The sequence below is a fragment of the Oncorhynchus gorbuscha genome, linkage group LG11 (assembly GCF_021184085.1).
Source record: "Oncorhynchus gorbuscha isolate QuinsamMale2020 ecotype Even-year linkage group LG11, OgorEven_v1.0, whole genome shotgun sequence".
NCBI lineage: Eukaryota > Metazoa > Chordata > Actinopteri > Salmoniformes > Salmonidae > Oncorhynchus > Oncorhynchus gorbuscha.
The window spans coordinates 20,003,265-20,021,558 of NC_060183.1; the positions used below are offsets into that span (position 1 = coordinate 20,003,265).

An 18,294-nucleotide genomic window follows, 5' to 3' on the forward strand; every position below is an offset into this window, starting at 1 on the left:
TCTCAAATGGTGTGTCAGCTAGAGACATGGCTTTGTGTATTTCATCAGACACTAAAAAGTGATTTAGACGACAACTCAAACAGTTTGGGAAACGCTTGAATACACCATGGCGAATTGGCGTTGTCACTAGACATAAGCAGAAAAGAATGCGATCAAAAGTGAGTATGGAACTTGAAGCTCTTGACCTGCTCCACTACAGCCCCTTTGATGTGTACGGGGGCGTGCTCACGCCTCTGTTTCCTGTCGTCCACGATCAGCTCCTTTGTCTTGCTGACGTTGAGGGAGAGGTTGCTGTCCTGGCACCACACTGCCAGGTCTCTGACCTCCTCCCTGTGGGCTGCCTCGTCATCGTCGGTGATCAGTCCTACCACCGCCGTGTCGTCAGCAAACTTGATGATGGTGTTGGAGTCGTGTGTGGCCACATGGTCGTGGGTGGATAGGGAGTACAAGGAGGCGACTAAGCAAAACAGCCCATATGTGTTGTTGCCTACCCTCACCACCTGGAAGTGGCCTGTCAGGAAGTCCCGGATCCAGTTGCAGAAGGAGGTGTTCAGTCCCAGGGTCCCAAGCTTAGTCATGGGTTTAGAGAGGACTATGGTGTTGAATCCTGAACTGTAATCTATAAACAGCATTCTTACATAGGTATTTATTTTGTCCAGGTGGGTGAGGGCGGTGTTGAGTGCAATAGATATGGCATCATCTGTGGATCTGTTGAGGCGGTATGTGAATTGGAGTGGGTCCAGGGTGTTTGTGATGATGCTGTTGATGAGAGCCATGACCAGCCTCTCAAATCATTTCATGGCTAGTGCTGTGGGACAATAGTCATTTAGACAGGTTACCTTGGCGGTATTCAGCACGAGGACTGTGTTGGTCTGCATAAAACAAGTTGTTATTACACACCGGGTCCATGGCTTCTGGTTGGGGTATGTACGGTCACTGTGGGGACGACTTTGTCGATGCACTTATTTATTAAGCTGGTGACTGATGTAGTAAACTCCTCCATGTTATCGGATTAATCGAAACAGTCCTGTAGCTTAGCATCCGCTTCATTAGACCACTTCCGTATTGGGCGTGTCACTGGTACTTCCTGTTTGAATTTCTGCTTGTAAGCAGGAGGATAGACTTATGGTCTGATTTGCCAAAGGGAGGGCGAGGGAGGACCTTGAATGTATTTCTCTGTGTGGAGTAAATGTGATTTAAGGTTTTGTTTCCTCTAGTTGCACAGGTGACATGATGGAAAAAATGAGGTCAAATGGATTTCAGTTTCACCCTGAATTGTGCATTTTCTTGATTGCGTATGGCCCTATACAGCTCGTTGAGTGCGGCCTTATTGCCAGTATCAGTTTGCGGTGGTAAATAGACAGCTACGAAAAATATAGATGAAAACTCTCTTGGTAAATAAATAGTATGTTTGTCTGCTGGTCTTAGCTCTTTCTATCATCGTTCCGTTCCTGCTCCCAGCTGAGGTAGTTATTCCTTTGTGTTCCGTTCCTGTCCCGTCGGTTCCTTGTTTGTATTCACCAGGATTGCGTTTCGCCCTGTCCTGTCGTGTTTTTCAGTTCGCCCTGTCCTGTCGTGTTTTTTGTAAATAACAGCTACGAAAAATATAGATTCCCTGTTTGAAAACTGTTTCTGTTAAGTCTTTTGGTCAATGACAGTATGGTCTGCAGCTTATCATGAGGTAGTCTCAGGAGAGCAAAAACTCGAAACGTCCTTAACATTAGAGCTCACTCCGCAGCTGTTGTAAACAAAGAGACACGCCCCTCCTCCCTCCCGTTCTTGACGGCACTTAGAAAAACTAGAAGGATGTATATTTATGTCCTCTTCAGCCACAACTCTGCGAAACATAGGATATTACATAGGATCCCTCTTATCCCCCAGCAAATAAACCCAAGGTGAAGTGGGCCATACATGAGCCAGCAGAGCAGATTACAGACTGTAAACCATGACGGTACCACCGAGTAGCGCTGCACAGAGACAGGGAGGATATAGAGGGACAAAATGGATTGGATGACAGGGCTTACCGGAGATTGATTGGCAGGTTGGTTGGGCGCTGAGGAGAGGGGTTAGAGTAGTGTGAGGGGATACAGTGAAGCTGTGCTCTGCTGTGGTCTATGACGGGGATTGTGTGACAGTGGGGCTCAGGGATCCTGTCCGAGAAGTCGTGGTTCGCCCCACGCTAGTCAGTCACAGCTAGTGGGATTATTTTTTGTACGTATGGAGGCAATTGCATCTACAGGCGGTAATGTAGATGGTGGAGATTTAAAAAATAAATAAGTGTTCATTTAACTAGGCAAGTCAGTTAAGAACAAAGGTGCCCCAGTCATTTCTCCAGTGTGTGTAGAGCACAGGGGGCTCTAAGGTGCCACTGACCTCCTGTGGCGTAGCATCCATGGGGGGCTGCTATTGTCTTGTCAGGAAGGCTATTATACTTAAGAGCCCAGGGGGTCATTAACTCAGGTTGGTTTTCAAGCTGCATCCAATTATGTGCAATTTTCTTTTGAATCACCAGTAATATTGTATTGTAAGGTATTTTATTCAACTCACTCTTCTATTCTGAGTATGTCTATCGTTCCTCTCTTCCTCTAATGACAGAGGGAGATGGTGTACACGCCCCAGCAAGATTCTCCGTCCAACCGTCGCCTCAGCAATGCCCCCGCCTCATCCTCCGCCTCGACCCCCTCCAGCTCCCCGTCCCGCGTCCGTCTCCTCTACAGTGGCGGTGGCCGTCCATCCTCCTATGCCGGGCAACCTCACCTCCAGCATCACCCCCACACCCACTCCCTCCCCCACCCCCACCACCTCTCGCCCGGGGGCCAGATGGCGGCCCACCACCACCCACAGCAGCATCACCCCCAGCAGCTCCAACCCCAGCACCACCATCTCCAGCACCATGCCCAGGCTAGCTTCTCCCCCAGTGCCATCCTGGAGCGGAGGGACGTGAAGCCCGATGAGGAGGTCCACGGTATTGGCTCCAGAAGCATGGTGCTCCTGCGGGGCGATGGAGGGGGGATCTATGCCGACCCCTATTCCCTGGGCCAGGAAGGGGGTCGGCTTAGTCTGGCTGGCCCCCACTCTCCCCTACCCCCGAGGGGGGGATCCCTATGGCTCTCTCTACCGGCGAGGAGGAGGTGGTGGTGGAGGGTTGGGACCCGGCTCTGTGCGCTCCCTCACTTCCTACTCGGCGGCGGCTCTGCAGGGAGAGCTGATGGACAGCGGCATCCTATACAGGCCTGGAGGCCCGCTGTATAATGATGCTGCCTACGCCGCTTCCATGTTGGCCATGGGTTTCCGGGTGCCACCCCCTTCGTCCCCGCAGAAGATCCCTGACATGAGGGACTCGTATTCGGGCACCTTGCCCGGCCGGGGCTCCCCTGGGAGGCAGACCCTGCGAAGGGACTCTGTGTCCTCCTCCGTGTTTGGGGAAAGTGCCAAAGCTAGGGGTCAGGGGTCAGGGTTGGGGTCAGATCAGCTGTGTCTGATGGCTGGACCTGGAGGGGAGGGCGGTGGTTTCAGTTCAGCACCAGGTTTTAGTTCACCTCTACTAGGCAACGAGACCGAGACCAGGTGAGAGAGAGAGTGTGTGTGTGTGTGTGTGTGTGTGTGTGTGTGTGTGTGTGTGTGTGTGTGTGTGTGTGTGTGTGTGTGTGTGTGTGTGTGTGTGTGTGTGTGTGTGTGTGTGTGTGTGTGTGTGTGTGTGTTGTGTGTGTGTGTGTGTGTGTGTGTGTGTGTGTGTGTTTCGTGTGTCTGTGATGGTTATGTTGTGTGTTTCTGAACTTACTCATACCCTATGTGTTTCACTGCTAAGGGGGCGCATGGAGGTCATGGAGAAACAGATAGCCAGTCTGACTGGTCTACTGCAGACAGTTCTGACCAGGGGACCAGAGGCAGATAGCCTGTAAGGCACACACACACACACACACAAACACACACACAATATACACACAGAGTGGGAACCTTTAACTTATTTAGTCTTTTTCAGGGATAAGATCGAGACGTCCAGTGACTGCTCGGGAACAGACAGTAAGTATCAACTGAAAACAGAACAAATATACTTTCCCTGTGTCCCATTGACGTGGCAATATAAAGGGTAAGGGTTGCAGAGCATCGTAAATGTTCTGTAGCTGAACTGCTCATGTGACTAGTGTGTATTGGTTTTGGTTAGTAATGTGTGCCGTGCTTCTTGTGCCTTATTTTAGCTGGACGGTTAAAAAAAAAGAAAGGTATCTTCTTGTCCAAAGTCCTTGTCTTTTCCCCTCCCTCTGTGTCTCTCTGACAACTTCTTGTCCAAAGTCCTTGTCTTTTCCCCTCCCTCTGTGTCTCTCTGACAAATTCCTCCCTTTACAGTTGATGTCTCTCGTGTGATGCATTGTGAGGATTCTGTTTTGATTCTCTTATTCTTTATGTCTGTGTTCAGTGTTCAGTGTCTGGATTCAGAACTGGTTTCCCACTCACTACTGTTCCTGCTGGAGTGTCAATTAGATTGACTTGTCATCATCAGTAGTGGTGTGGTCAGGTTTCTTTGTATGCATAGTTGGTGCTTTGGGTAGATCAATATGTATTTCTACTCCTGATACCATTCACACAGACCGGCAAAAAGATGGTTAATTGCTGGAAGTCGTCTGTGTAAAGGGGATTTTGTGTTGTCGGATGAACGTAGGCCTTTACCTTTTTGATCCAGACAAGTATTAAAAGGCAAGCTTTTAGTTAGACAATGCACTTAGACACACACTGGAACTGTGACAAAGCCCTCCCCCAAAACAAGGCGTTCTTCAAGAATTAGTTGATTTACTAAATCTATTTGCCTGGGAAGTTATCAATGCTAATGGTCTTATTTGGACTATTTACAAAGCAATTTGATTATTTGCTATGTAAAGCAATATGTGATTTTGTAGTTTGGGTGAACTCTAAGTTTGTGTGTACCTTAGTCTTATCAAACCAGTCCCTTTGTTTTGTTAGGCCTGAGAAAATATGCCTGAGAAAATGGCATATAAACAAAGCCATTTATTCATTGTCATTTCAATGGCCCCTTGTGTCATTTCAACTTAAGCGTCAAGGACTTGCTTGCTCCGGCTTGCTGTTGTTCCCCCTGAAATCTGCAAAGAAATCCAGCTTCGTGTCCTGAAAACCTTCCCCACTCTGTCAATCATCATTACACCTATGTATAATCCTGTAAATCCTCCCCCCTTTTACGATGGATGATATAATTGGCTTCCGTGAGAGCTGAATGCACATTCACGAGACCCTAATCCTGCTTTCTGATTGGCCAGCTCTGACGCCATCGGCTCCGTTGGCCCTGATGCCGCCCCCGCCCACAGGATCCGCCCAGTCACTGACGGTGTCGCGGCTGCAGATGCAGAACCACCTGCATGGCCTGCAGCAGAACACCAGCAAGCTGCGCATACAGCTGTCCCAGCTGCGCGACATCCAGGTGAGCTCCAGAGAACGGTATGGCCGTACACACGCACACACACACACACACACACACACACACACACACACACACACACACACACACACACACACACACACACACACACACGCACACGCACACGCACACGCACACGCACACACACACACACACACACACACACACACACACACACACACACACACACACACACACACACACACACACACACACACACACACACACACACACACACATTCCTCGAGGCTCTAGTTGTTTTTACATGTGTTTATATATCAATGTGTAGATTGTGTGTGTTTTTGTTTAACTCTCCTTGCGGGTACCTCACAAGGATTGTAGAACAAGGACTATTCGGACAAGTGGGGACATGTTGCCGGTTGCCACAAGGAAAAATTATATTTTTGGCTTAAGGGTTAGGTTAGGTTTAGGGTTAGGAGTTAGGGTTAGGTGTAGTTTTAGGGTTAAGGTTAAGGGTTTGGGGTTAAGGTTAAGTTTAGGGTTAAGGTTAGGGGTTTGGGGTTAAGGTTAGGTTTAGGTTTAGGGTTATGGATAAGGGTTAAGGTTAGGGTTAGGGTTTGATTTAGGGTTAAGGGTTAGGGAAAATAAGATTTTGTATGGGAATCAATTCTTTGGTCCCCACAATGATAGCAATACAAACTGTGTGTGTGTGTAATTTTGCATTCGGCCTGCCTTTTGGTCTGTGTGTGTGTGTGTCTCATGTTGTGTGTGTGTTGACTTGTCGTTGTGTGTGTGTTGACTTGTCGTTGTGTGTGTGTTGACTTGTCGTTGTGTGTGTGTTGACTTGTCGTTGTGTGTGTGTTGACTTGTCGTTGTGTGTGTGTTGACTTGTCGTTGTGTGTGTGTGTTGACTTGTCGTTGTGTGTGTGTTGACTTGTCGTTGTGTGTGTGTTGACTTGTCGTTGTGTGTGTGTTGACTTGTCGTTGTGTGTGTGTGTTGACTTGTCGTTGTGTGTGTGTTGACTTGTCGTTGTGTGTGTGTTGACTTGTCGTTGTGTGTGTGTTGACTTGTCGTTGTGTGTGTGTTGACTTGTCGTTGTGTGTGTGTTGACTTGTCGTTGTGTGTGTGTTGACTTGTCGTTGTGTGTGTGTTGACTTATGCTTGTTTGACGTATTGTGTGTGCGTCCAAATAACATGCCTTTGTGTCTGTCCATGCCTCGCCTCTCAGTTGGAGAACCAGGACTCAGTGCAGTCCCTGCTGAGGCAGACGGAGTCGGAGCTGAGCCTGATGATGCTGGATGCCATGCGGACCCAGGAGGACCCTCTGCAGAGGCAGCGTCTCTTAGTGGAGGAGGAGAGACTCAAGTACCTCAACCAGGAAGAGCTGCTCATCCAGCAGCTGCAGTGAGTTCAGCCTTTAAGTCAGGCTCAAGCTAGGGTCTGTGTGAATGGAGAAATAATGCAGACTGATTCAGATAGTAGAAAGCTGAATGGTACATTTAGTGTTGATCTGGAACCATGCAGTGCCTGCATAACATGGCTATAAGACAAGTGGCAACTGATTTTGGTCTTCACAGTGATCTGGAGAAGTCAGTGGAGGAACTCCAGAGGAACTCGTCAGTCAACCATGGCCTGGTGACAGAGAAGGACGTGGAGCAGAAGAGCATGGAGCTCAGGTCTTTGGGAGAGACCCTCACAGAGCTCAAGAGTAAGGATATCAATAGGGGATAATGATACAGGAAGATACAACAGTAAGGCAATGTTTGGATGGAATAAAATTAACCCCTCATATAATTACCTTACTAGAAAATTACCACAATGACCAAATCTGTTGCATTGACAGTGATTAGTCAGGTGTACGTGCCTAATATTCGTATGTATCGCAGCAGGTAGCCTAGTGGTTAGAGCGTTGGGCCAGTAACCGAAAGGCTGCTGGATCGAATCCCCGAGCTGACAAGGTAAAAATTTGTCGTTCTGCCTCTGAAGAATGCAGTTAATCCACTGTTCCCCGGTAGGCCGTCATTGTAAATAAGCACTTGTTCTTAACTGACTTGCCTAGTTAAATTAAGGTTCAATCAAAAATAAAATCAAAAAATGATTAAGGAAGAGGTGCTAAACATGCATATGTTGTCCCGTCTGGCATCATAGCACAAAATCACACAGTGGAACGAGAGGCTTGTTAACCAACTTGTGATACCAGACTGGTTATGCGCCTAAATACCCTGAAATCTTTCTCCATGTGGTAGCAGAACCACAGGGGACAGAAAGTACAGTAAGCCCCGGCAGGGAACGAGACACAAAGACACTGCATGCATGTTTTACACACAAGCATAGATATACAATATACACCTTCCCTCTCTCATTGAGTTAATGGTGCTTCAGTCTCTGTATCTGTCTTTCTCTGTCTCTTCCTCCCTCCCTCCAGACCAGTTCCCCAGTCTGCAGAGTAAGATGCGGGTGGTGTTGAGGGTGGAGGTGGAGGCTGTCAAGTTCCTGAAGGAGGAACCACACAGACTGGACACACTGCTGAAACGCTGTAACACCATGACCGACACACTGACCACACTACGGAGGTACAGTTCAACAACTGTGTTACATTAACATGTTGTTGTAACATCATTGTTACGAGGGTTCCATTCAACTGGTGACTTGGTTTTCAAGATAAGTAAAAAATTATACTCTTTCAGTACAAGGAGAAAGAACAGTTCATAACACAAACCTTTTAGTGGCAGATGAAAAATATATATTTTGGACTCATCCCAGAAAGCTGGTCACTAGCTTTGATGCAATAGGGCCCTGACAATGCTGTGTGTGTTGTTAGTGTATTGTATACCACCTGTACGTACAGAAAAGTGACCGAGGGCCTGTGGAAGGGCCAGGACGACATCTGCAGCCAGTCAGCCAAGCAAACTGAAGACACAGGAAAGAACTCGGACCTCGACATCCTGACCAGTCCACCGCTCAGCCTCAATGACCTGGGTGGCAGTGCCAGCCTTTCCAACTGGATGCCCATATCAGGCAGTGACCCGGACACCTCGGGGCCTGAGCAGGATCCCCACCCTACAGCCAGCTACAGAAGCCGGGTCCTGGATGAGCTGCCGAGCCGCCGCGGTGCTGACAAATCAGTGTCCGTGGAGGTCAGACTGGTGCGGAACATTCCTCCTGGGGTTTATTCATATAAACTCCTCCTCACACTGCTAAATGTACACATTTACAGGGGGATCTGTACAGTTACCAGTGTGACCATTTTTTGGAAAATATATAGATGTATAGTATATGTATAGTATATCTGTGTACATGAAAGCCGCAATATATTTCCAATATACAATGATATTTGGGTTGACAAATATGTGTGTTGGCATAGGCTGCAGAGCGGGACTGGGAGGAGAAGCGGGCCAGTCTGACCCAGTTCAGTGCCCAGGACATCAACCGTCTGCTGGAGGAGACGCAAGCTGAGCTGATGAAGGCCATCCCAGACCTGGACTTCGCTGCCAGGCAGATCAACAAGCCCGTGGTGCCCCCCAAACCCCACCCCAAACCTCAGTTTACCACCCCTGTCACTACCTCCACCAGCGCCTTCACCACCTCTAGTACCCTCACTACTACCAGTACTGAGCACCAGCCCAACAAGGTCCAGATCACTGCCCTGAAGCTGGATGGGGGCTCACGTCGCGGATCTGGTGAGACTGAATACCACATCAACGTTGTTATATTTGCGATTGAGTTATGACTGAGCTGTCCTATAAAGATATGATGCCATTGTGTGTTGTAGCGGAGATGACCGTAACCAGGTATCGCACTGAGAAACCCTCTAAGTCGCCGCCTCCACCCCCTCCTCGCCGAAGCTTCCCATCAGCCCATGGGCTCACCACCAATCGCACTGGAGAAGTGACCGTCACCACCAAGAAGGTACAGTAACAGAGAGATGGCTGGGAAAGATATACCTGCAAACCGCAGGAGGGTGCTGAGGGGAGGACGGCTCATGATAATGGCTGGAATGAAGTAAACGGAATTTTATCAAACACATACATTCCATGTATTCTGTTCCAGCCATTACTATGAGCCACCTGTGGTTCAAAGTATGAAAATGCACATTCTGAATGTTTCTGAAGATACTTTGAGTTAGGCTATTGGATGTACTGTACGGATGTTGTGAAGATGCGTCACATAAGACGCCAACCCTGTTTTGTTTTTCTAAGAAGCTGGAGCCAGAAGACGGAGAGGCCCCGAAGACTCTAGTCAAGCTGAGAAGGACACCGTCTGACACGCCTCGCCCCGCCTCCACTCCCCCCGTCATCGCCGCCTCAGCGATTAAAGATGAAGACTATGACGAGCGGATCATTGCGGAACTAGAGGTAGGAGTCCTTTCATTTGCAGTGTGTTACACTGCTGCAAAATGGTTTACCTTGAGCAGCTGCATACAGTACGTGCGAAATGAGAATATGACATGCCGTATTTATGGTGTTCATTGCAATCGATGTTCGGTGTGCCTTAGCAAAATGATAACATTGTCTCTGCGACACTCTCCCACACCACACCCCTCACCACCGCCTTCCACCACACATCACCTGCGAGATATTTCAGCTCAGATATTTCAGCGAAACCCTGTCAACGTGTCCCCTGCCCAGCAAACTACCGAGGCCAACCCCTGCAGCCCGTACCCTTCCTTGCACCTCAGGCTCGTTGGGAAGAAAGGGAAACCTTAAGCCCCCCCATAAGGCCCTCTCTGCCTCCTGTCCGGTCCCCCTCCTTCAGTCACTGATGTTTCCTAGAGGGCCACTAACATCCCTGTTCATCATGGAGAGTCCCCTCTAATTCTGCTTGATACAGCAATTCTTTGAACTGAAAACATGACAGAACGGAGTGCTTCTCTTGTCGAATTCAACCATCAACCATCTACAGTAATGTCTAATACCATTCAATCTAACTCCCCTGTTTGATTTAGCTAATTACTTCTTCCCTTGCTAATTCCACTGACTGCATTCTACACTCTGATCTGCATCCCGTAAATCCAAGATGGCACAGCATATATTTAATGTATATTTTATTATATTTTTAACCTAAATTTCACCATACTCTCCTGCAATCCGCCTCACTCAATGTGGTATGGATCTACTATTTTCTATACTTTAGAACCCGAACCCCTAACAGAAGCTAGCCAGCTAACTAGCTACTAGCTAGTATTTAGTTAGCCACTGCTAGCGGTCATCAGCTAACTTTAGCCTGGTCAACTCCTGCCAGTCTGAACAGCGCGATTCAACCCAGAGCATACTGCTTTTCCTCCACCAAATCTACACATCTCCAGATTCCTATCGCAAGCTCTGAACCTTTTCACCTGGATCATCGCAGCTAGCTAGCTGCTATCCAAGTGGCTACTCCTGGCTAACATCTCTGTACCGAAGCAAGCACCAGTTAGCCTGGCACTAGCCTCGTGCTAGGCCCATCTCCTGGCTAGCTGGAGAGGTCCACCAGTCACTCCTTGGGCTACAATACCTATTTTGCCAAATAGGTATTGTGGACCCATTTTACTGCCGACACGGAGCCCCGCCAATCCATCACGACTGGTCTACCGACATAATCCGCCCGAGGGGGTTTCAACAGGTTCCTCCGTCACGACGTCCCCTGAAGGCCCATCCACTAGCCTGCTAGCCGCGGCCCGCTAGCTGTCTAGAGCATATGTTAGCTGTTAGCTGAAGAGGTTCATCAGCCATTTTCTTGGGCTACAATACCTATTTTGCCAATTGGCCTGGACTGGTCTGCCAATGTAACCGTCCGAGGGGGCTAAAACAGACTCTTCCATCGCGACATCCCCCTAAGGCCCTTCTGCTAGCCTGCTATCCCCGGCCCGCTAGCTGTCGGAATCACCGTGTCTCCAGCTTGCCTAGCTACTCACTGGTCCCTATGATCACTCGGCGACGCATGCCTCTCCCTAATGTCAATATGCCTTGTCCTTTACTGTTTTGGTTAGTGATTATTGTCTTATCTCACTGTCTAGCCTCCAGCCCTGCTCAATATGCCTTAAGCTAGCTTTTTTGTTCCACCTCCCACACATGCGGTGACTTCACCTGATTTAAATGGTGTCTCTTAGAGACAAAACCTCTCTCATCGTCACTCAATGCCTAGGTTTACCACCACTGTATTCACATTCTACCATATCCTTGTCTGTACATTATGCCTTGAATCTATTCTTCCGCGCCCAGAAACCTGGTCCCTTTACTCTCTGTTCCAAATGCACTATACGACCGACCAGTTCTTATAGCCTTTAGCCGTACCCTTATCCTACTCCTCCTCTGTTCCTCTGGTGATGTAGAGGTTAATCCAGGCCCTGCAGTGCCAAGCTTCACTCCCATTCCCCAGGCGCTCTCATTTGTTGACTTCTGTAACCGTAAAAGCCTTGGTTTCATACATGTTAACATTAGAAGCCTCCTCCCTAAGTTTGTTTTATTCACTGTTTTAGCACACTCTGCCAACCCAGATGTCCTAGCCGTGTCTGAATCCTGGATTAAGAAGGCCACCAAAAATCCTGAAATTTCCATCCCTAACTATAACATTTTCCGTCAAGATAGAACTGCCAAAGGGGGCGGAGTTGCAATCTACTGCAGAGATAGCCTGCAGAGTTCTGTCATATTATCCAGGTCTGTACCCAAACAATTCGAGCTTCTACTTCTAAAAATACACCTTTGCAGAAACAAGTCTCTCACCATTGCCACTTGTTATAGAGCACCTTCGGCCCACAGCTCTGCCCTTGACACAATATGTGAATTGATTGTCCCCCCATCTATCTTCAGAGCTCGTACTGTTAGGTGACCTAAACTGGGACATGCTTAACACCCGTCCTACAATCTACAATCTAAGCTAGATGCCCTCAATCGCACATAATTATCAATGAACCTACCAGGTACAAACACAAATCCGTAAACACGGGCACCCTCATAGATATCATCCTGACCAACCTGCCCTCTAAATACACCTCTGGTGTCTTCAACCAGGATCTCAGGATCTCTGCCTCATTGCCTGCATCCGTAATGGGTCTGTGGTCAAGCAACCACTCCTCATCACTGTCAAGCTCCCTTAAACACTTCAACGAGCAGGCCTTTTAATCGACCTGGCCTGTTTGTCCTGGAAGGATATTGACCTCATTCCGTCAGTAGAGGATGCCTGGTTGTTCTTTAAAAGTAATTTCCTCACCATCTTAAATAAGCATGCCCATTCAAAAAATGTAGAACCAGGAATAGATATAGCCCTTCGTTCACTCCAGACATGACTGCCCTTTCCCAGCACAAAAACATCCTGTGGCGTACAGTATTAGCATTGAATAGCCCCTGCGATATGCAACTTTTGTTAGGAACCAGAATACACAGGCAGTTAGGAAAGCATAGGCTAGATTTTTCAAACAGAAACTTGCATCCTGTAGCACAAACTCCAAAAAGTTTTGGGATATTGTAAAGTCCATGGATAATAAGAGCACCACCTCCCAGCTGCCCACTGCATGGAGGCTAGGAAACACTGTCACCACCGATAAATCCACAACAATTGAGAATTTAAATAAGCATTTTTCTACGGCTGGCCATGCTTTCCACCTGGCTTCCCCTACGCCGTTCAACAGCTGTGCACCCCCCACAGCAACTTGCCCAAGCCTCCCCATTTCTCCTCCACCCAAACCCAGATAGTTGATGTTCTGAAAGAGTTGCAAAATCTGGACCCCTACAAATCAGCTGGGCTAGACAATCTGGACCCTCTCTTTCTAAAACTATCCACCGCAATTGTTGCAACCCCTATTATTAGCCTGTTCAACCTCTCTTTCGTATTGTCTGAGATCCCCAAAGATTGGAAAGTTGCTGCGGTCATCCCCCTCTTCAAAGGGGGAGACACTCTAGACCCAAACTGTTGCAGACCTAGATTTATCCTACCCTGCCTTTCTAAGGTCTTCGAAAGCCAAGTTAACAAACAGATCACCGTCCATTTCAAATCCCATTGTACCTCCTCCACTATGCAATCTGGTTTCCGAGCTGGTCATGGGTGCACCTCAGCCATGCTCAAGGTAAACAATATCATAACCGCCATCAATAAAAGATAGTACTGTGCAGCTGTATTCATCGAACTAGCCAAGGCTTTCGATTCTGTCAATCACCACATTCTTATCAGCAGACTCAACAGCCTTTGTTTCTCAAATGACTGCCCCGCCTGGTTCACCAACTACTTCTCAGACAGAGTTCAGTATGTCAAATCAGAGGGCCTGTTGTCTGGACCTCTGGCAGTCTCTATGGGGGTGCCACAGGGTTACATTTTTTGGACATCTCTTTTATCTGTATACATCAATGATGTCGATCTTGCTGCTGGTGATTCTCTGATCCACCTCTCGCAGACGAAACCATTCTGTATACTTCTTGCCCTTCTTTGGACACTGTGTTAATAACTAACCTCCAGACGAGCTTCAATGACATACAACTCTCCTTCCATGGCCTCCAACTGCTGTTAAATGCAAGTAAAACTAAATGCATGCTCTTTAAAACCTCTTAAAGATCGGGTGAATTTTTTCAACTTTTTGTTAAAAATCGCGCAGAATTTCAACGTCCTCCTACTCATGCCAGGAATATAGTATATGCATATGATTAGTATGTGTGGATAGAAAACACTCTGGCGTTTTGAAAACTGGTTAAATCATGTCTGTGACTATAACAGAACGTGTGTAGCAGGCAAAACCCTAAGGAAAACTGTTCACAAAAAAATTAAATAATATCCCTCCGCCAGTTCTCTGTATTGTCTATGGCTTCCACACGATGTCATAAGTCTTGGCAATTGGGTTGAAGTTAATCCTTGGTGAAATGAAGAATAGGCACTTCCTGTCATCGGGTACACCGGGGGAAGTTATGAAAGCGAGAATATCGACCATGATTTCAAGTCATGCTGCTGTTGAATACAGATCGCCCCGTGATCAATTTGATCGATTATTAACGTTTACTAATACCTAAAGTTGGATTACAAAAGTAGTTTGAAGTGTTTTGTCAAAGTTTATAGGCAAATTAAAAAAAAAAAAAATGACATTGCGTTTTGGAAAGCTGTTTTTTCCTGGATCAGACGGGCTTCACAAATGGACATTTTGGGTATACATGGACGGATTTAATCGAAAAAAAGACCCAATTGTGATGTTTATGGGACATATTGGAGTGCTCGTCAAAGAAGCTCGTCAAAGGTAATGAATGTTTAATATTTTATTTCTGCGTTTTGTGTAGCGCCGGCTACGCTAATTATTTTGTTTACGTCGCCTTCAGGTATTTCGGGGGGTTGCATGCTATCAGATAATAGCTTCTCATGCTTTCGCCGAAAAGCATTTTAAAAATCTGACATGTTGGATAGATTCACAACGAGTGTAGCTTTATTTGAGTACCCTGCATGTGTGTTTTAATGAAAGTTTGAGTTTTATCGAGTACTATTAGCATTTGGCGTTGCGCATTTCCATTTCCTGTTGGCTAAGTGAGACGCTAGCGTCTCATCTTGCTCTAAGAGGTTTTAACTGATCACTGCCTGCACCTGCCCGCCCGCCCAGCATCACTACTCTGGACGGTTCTGACTTAGAATATGTGGACAACTACAAATACCTAGGTGTCTGGTTAGACTGTAAACTCTCCTTCCAGACTCACATTAAGCATCTCCCATCGAAAATTAAATCTAGAATCAGCTTCCTATTTTGCAACAAAGCATCCTTCACTCATGCTGCCAAACATACCCTCGTAAAACTGACTATCCTACTGAACCTTGACTCCTTGGCGATGCCTAAAAGGGTTATTCAGCTGTCCCTATATGAGAACCCTTTGAATAACCCTTTTTGGTTCCAAGTAGAACCATTTTGAGTTCAATGTAGAACCCTTTACACAGGTGGTTCTTCATGGGACCAAAAAGGCTTCTGCCTAGAACCAAAAAGTGAACCCTTTTTACTAAACGTGTAGCCTATCAAAACTAAGGCCTATAATATCAGATGTAAAGACAAGGTGACATTGAGAATAGTGAGGTAGAAAACCAGCCCATTCTTTTTTTAATCTACAGTGTATATTATCAAAAAGACGGCATCTTAAGGTTTCTAGCAAACCTGAGATTAAGAATTAACTGTCAAAATTTAGTTCAATCGTGGCTTGGGGTGGTCTAGTGGTTAGGGCAGTTGCCTTCTGCGTGCACATATAGGCCTACCGTTTCATTGTGGGTTCAATTCTGGCCCAAGCCCTTCGGTACAAATAACTAAATCACCCAATTGACTTGATTTAGTTACACATTTAAAATATGGACAGTCCAGGGATATTTTATCCCCTGATCTTGATAATAAATGACAATACCCAACACTTATGTCCATTTATTATAATCCAAATAAAAATTCACACGAGACGCAATGCAACCTGCACATAGCCTACATAGGCTACTTGAACTGGTATCCAGTGGACCTGCAGTCTAAGGTACAATGTAGGCACAGTACTGCATTGTATACAAACAAATCTTCCTGCTGGATTATTTTCATCCTGCGACGAAACGGGTCAAATTAAGATCCGACATCTGTACTTCAATTCAAGGTTCGCTGACAGACTAAGAAAAATGTCAGAACACTCTTACTGCTCAAGTGACACATTTAGCTCTGTCAAAGGTCTTGTTTTATTGCTCCCAAATCAAAACAAGTCTCAGCTCACTAGGGAAGCTGTCAAAAGAGCTGTGGTAGAGCCGGTTTCAGGTTAACAACTCTGCACTACTGACAGAAATGACAAAACTGATCAGGACGTAGGGATAGCTCTAGTGAGACTGTCTGCACCCAAAATGTCCATCCTATTTCCTATATTGTGCACTGCTTAAGGCTCTAACCAAAAATAACTGCACTATATTGGGAATTGCGTGTCATCTCAGAATTTACCACGGCGCAAATAAGACTTCATGCTTTTGTCTTCCCATAGAATGCCAGCAACTCACCAGGGGCATCCAAGGGACCTCAGTCGACTGTAGCGGCCAGACTGAAGCACCTCCAGCAGGGCAGCCTGGAGAGGCCCAAGACCAGGAAGCAGAGAGAGGACTTCCCCAAGATCCAGGGCCAACAGCAGGTATTCCACTTCTAGATGGCCCCTCCTCAGAGGAATTTTCCTCCTCAGAACAGCTCTGGTGGCCTCCTGTGACATTGACAACTACCCCCTCTCACAGCTGTCTGGGGCAACTACTGGGCTATTTCAAGACTATACTGGGATACTATATGTTATCAGTGGACACTGTAAGGTGATGAAAAAAGGGGTGGGCTCATCTGAAATGTTTTGACTTTGAGCTATGCCAAGTGGTTGGATTCTAAGTGGATTGTGTACAGAGCGTGCTCTTTCCCTTTGGCTGACATTGATGTTTTTGAGGAGACTAAGGTAGTGGAGATATTGTACCCTAAATGAGCTGAGTGACACCTAAAACTGTACTCCTTGATAATGCCACGGAATAGTTTTACATCTCAATGTTGAACAGTGTTAATTTTGTCAGCTATTTTAGATGTAGTTTTCATCTTAGTCTTTTGACTAAAATACTTTTTATTTACAGTCCCATTTTAGTTATTTCATCCTTCGTAGTTTTAGTTACTAACAGTCGACAAAAACTCTGGACATTTTTTGTCTAGTCACTGTCATTTTAGTCACATTTTAATCTGTGATTTTTTTTCTCTCCGTTAAATCATTCATATTTACCTCCAACATTCATGTCCACATTCAGATAGCCTTGTCCAACTAGACTTATTGTCCCCTCATACTGCTGGCAACATTGCTATTGTGGCAGATTGTACCATATAGGCAACAAAGTCTTGGCTTCAGGTTAAACAATTTAGACCTACAACTCTAATTTTCTCCCCGTCAAAATGTTTTCATGGGGAAATAACAGTGATTCTTGTAAAACAGGAATCTGAACTTTCCGACAATGCCAGAATTATTACTGGGCTCCTAATATTCAGAAAATCGCATTAGTAGTTCCAGTTGGGAAAGAGCAATGGCATTTGCCGATCGCGGGGGCGGCAACATAGCTGAATAACAGATCACATGGTACTAGAGCTTCTGATGTGATCAAAGCAAACATATCCTATATGAAAGTAAGAGAGAGTAAGCATTCTGGGTGCAATTGAAGTGTTCTGGCTATGCATCAGTTCAAAAGATAGATGCGTGACTGAAGTGACCGCCTGGTAGCTGTGTGTGTGGAAGAGCAGGGCAGATCAACTCAACCAGCCAGCACAACTGAAAGATCAATGAGAGGATTGCATTCAATTCTGCAAAGACATGCATGCTTATTATTGGACAAAGCAGATTACAGGGAGATCAAAAGAAGCCTTCAATGTCAAATTGAAAGTCCATTAGTCTGATGTGGAATTCTCATCTCGTTACCTTATCTTCAACCTATATGAAAAGTCATTTGTGACAGTTATCTGGGTTTTTCCAGGACATCTCCTTTCGTCATCGTCATTGGTTTTTCGTCCGGAAAAATAGGTTGTTGACTCACATTTTTTGTCATCGTTGTTTATTGCTGAAGAAGTTAACCCTGACGTCGAACCACTGACCTTTCTCCGAGCACATTATGATCCTACAGTATCACTGTTCTCTAGCGCTGCTTCCTTTCCTCAAATCACTGAATCATTCTGGCTCCAGCTGAGTTATTTAAAACCACAGTCCAAAAGTGAGAGGGTCAGGAGATGAAAAAGTAGTTATTGTCAGAATATTTGTTTCTCAGTGGAGATGAGAATGTGGAAAAGGTAGGATAAGAAAAGAAAGAAAGACAGAGAGAAAGAAAGACGAATGGAAAGAGAAAGACGGACAGAGCGACGAAGCAAAGTAGAACACACCGCCAATGCTTCTCTGGAGCAAATAAGACTGAAGCACTCCTTTCTGAAGCCCCAGTCATATCTGGTTCAGCAGGC

General features: G+C 46.3%; 1 protein-coding gene across 1 annotated transcript in view; it reads left to right on the forward strand.

Annotated features, from left to right (window-relative positions):
• The window catches only part of LOC124047622 (SRC kinase signaling inhibitor 1-like), a 46,784-nt gene that overhangs the window by 20,560 nt on the left and 7,930 nt on the right, over positions 1–18,294 (forward strand). The window contains 14 exon segments of the mRNA XM_046367943.1: positions 2,596–3,078; positions 3,080–3,567; positions 3,809–3,898; positions 3,983–4,023; positions 4,200–4,223; positions 5,271–5,431; positions 6,619–6,794; positions 6,968–7,098; positions 7,816–7,963; positions 8,239–8,536; positions 8,755–9,070; positions 9,163–9,299; positions 9,590–9,745; positions 16,322–16,465. Coding sequence (XP_046223899.1) covers positions 2,596–3,078; positions 3,080–3,567; positions 3,809–3,898; positions 3,983–4,023; positions 4,200–4,223; positions 5,271–5,431; positions 6,619–6,794; positions 6,968–7,098; positions 7,816–7,963; positions 8,239–8,536; positions 8,755–9,070; positions 9,163–9,299; positions 9,590–9,745; positions 16,322–16,465 — 2,793 coding nt within the window.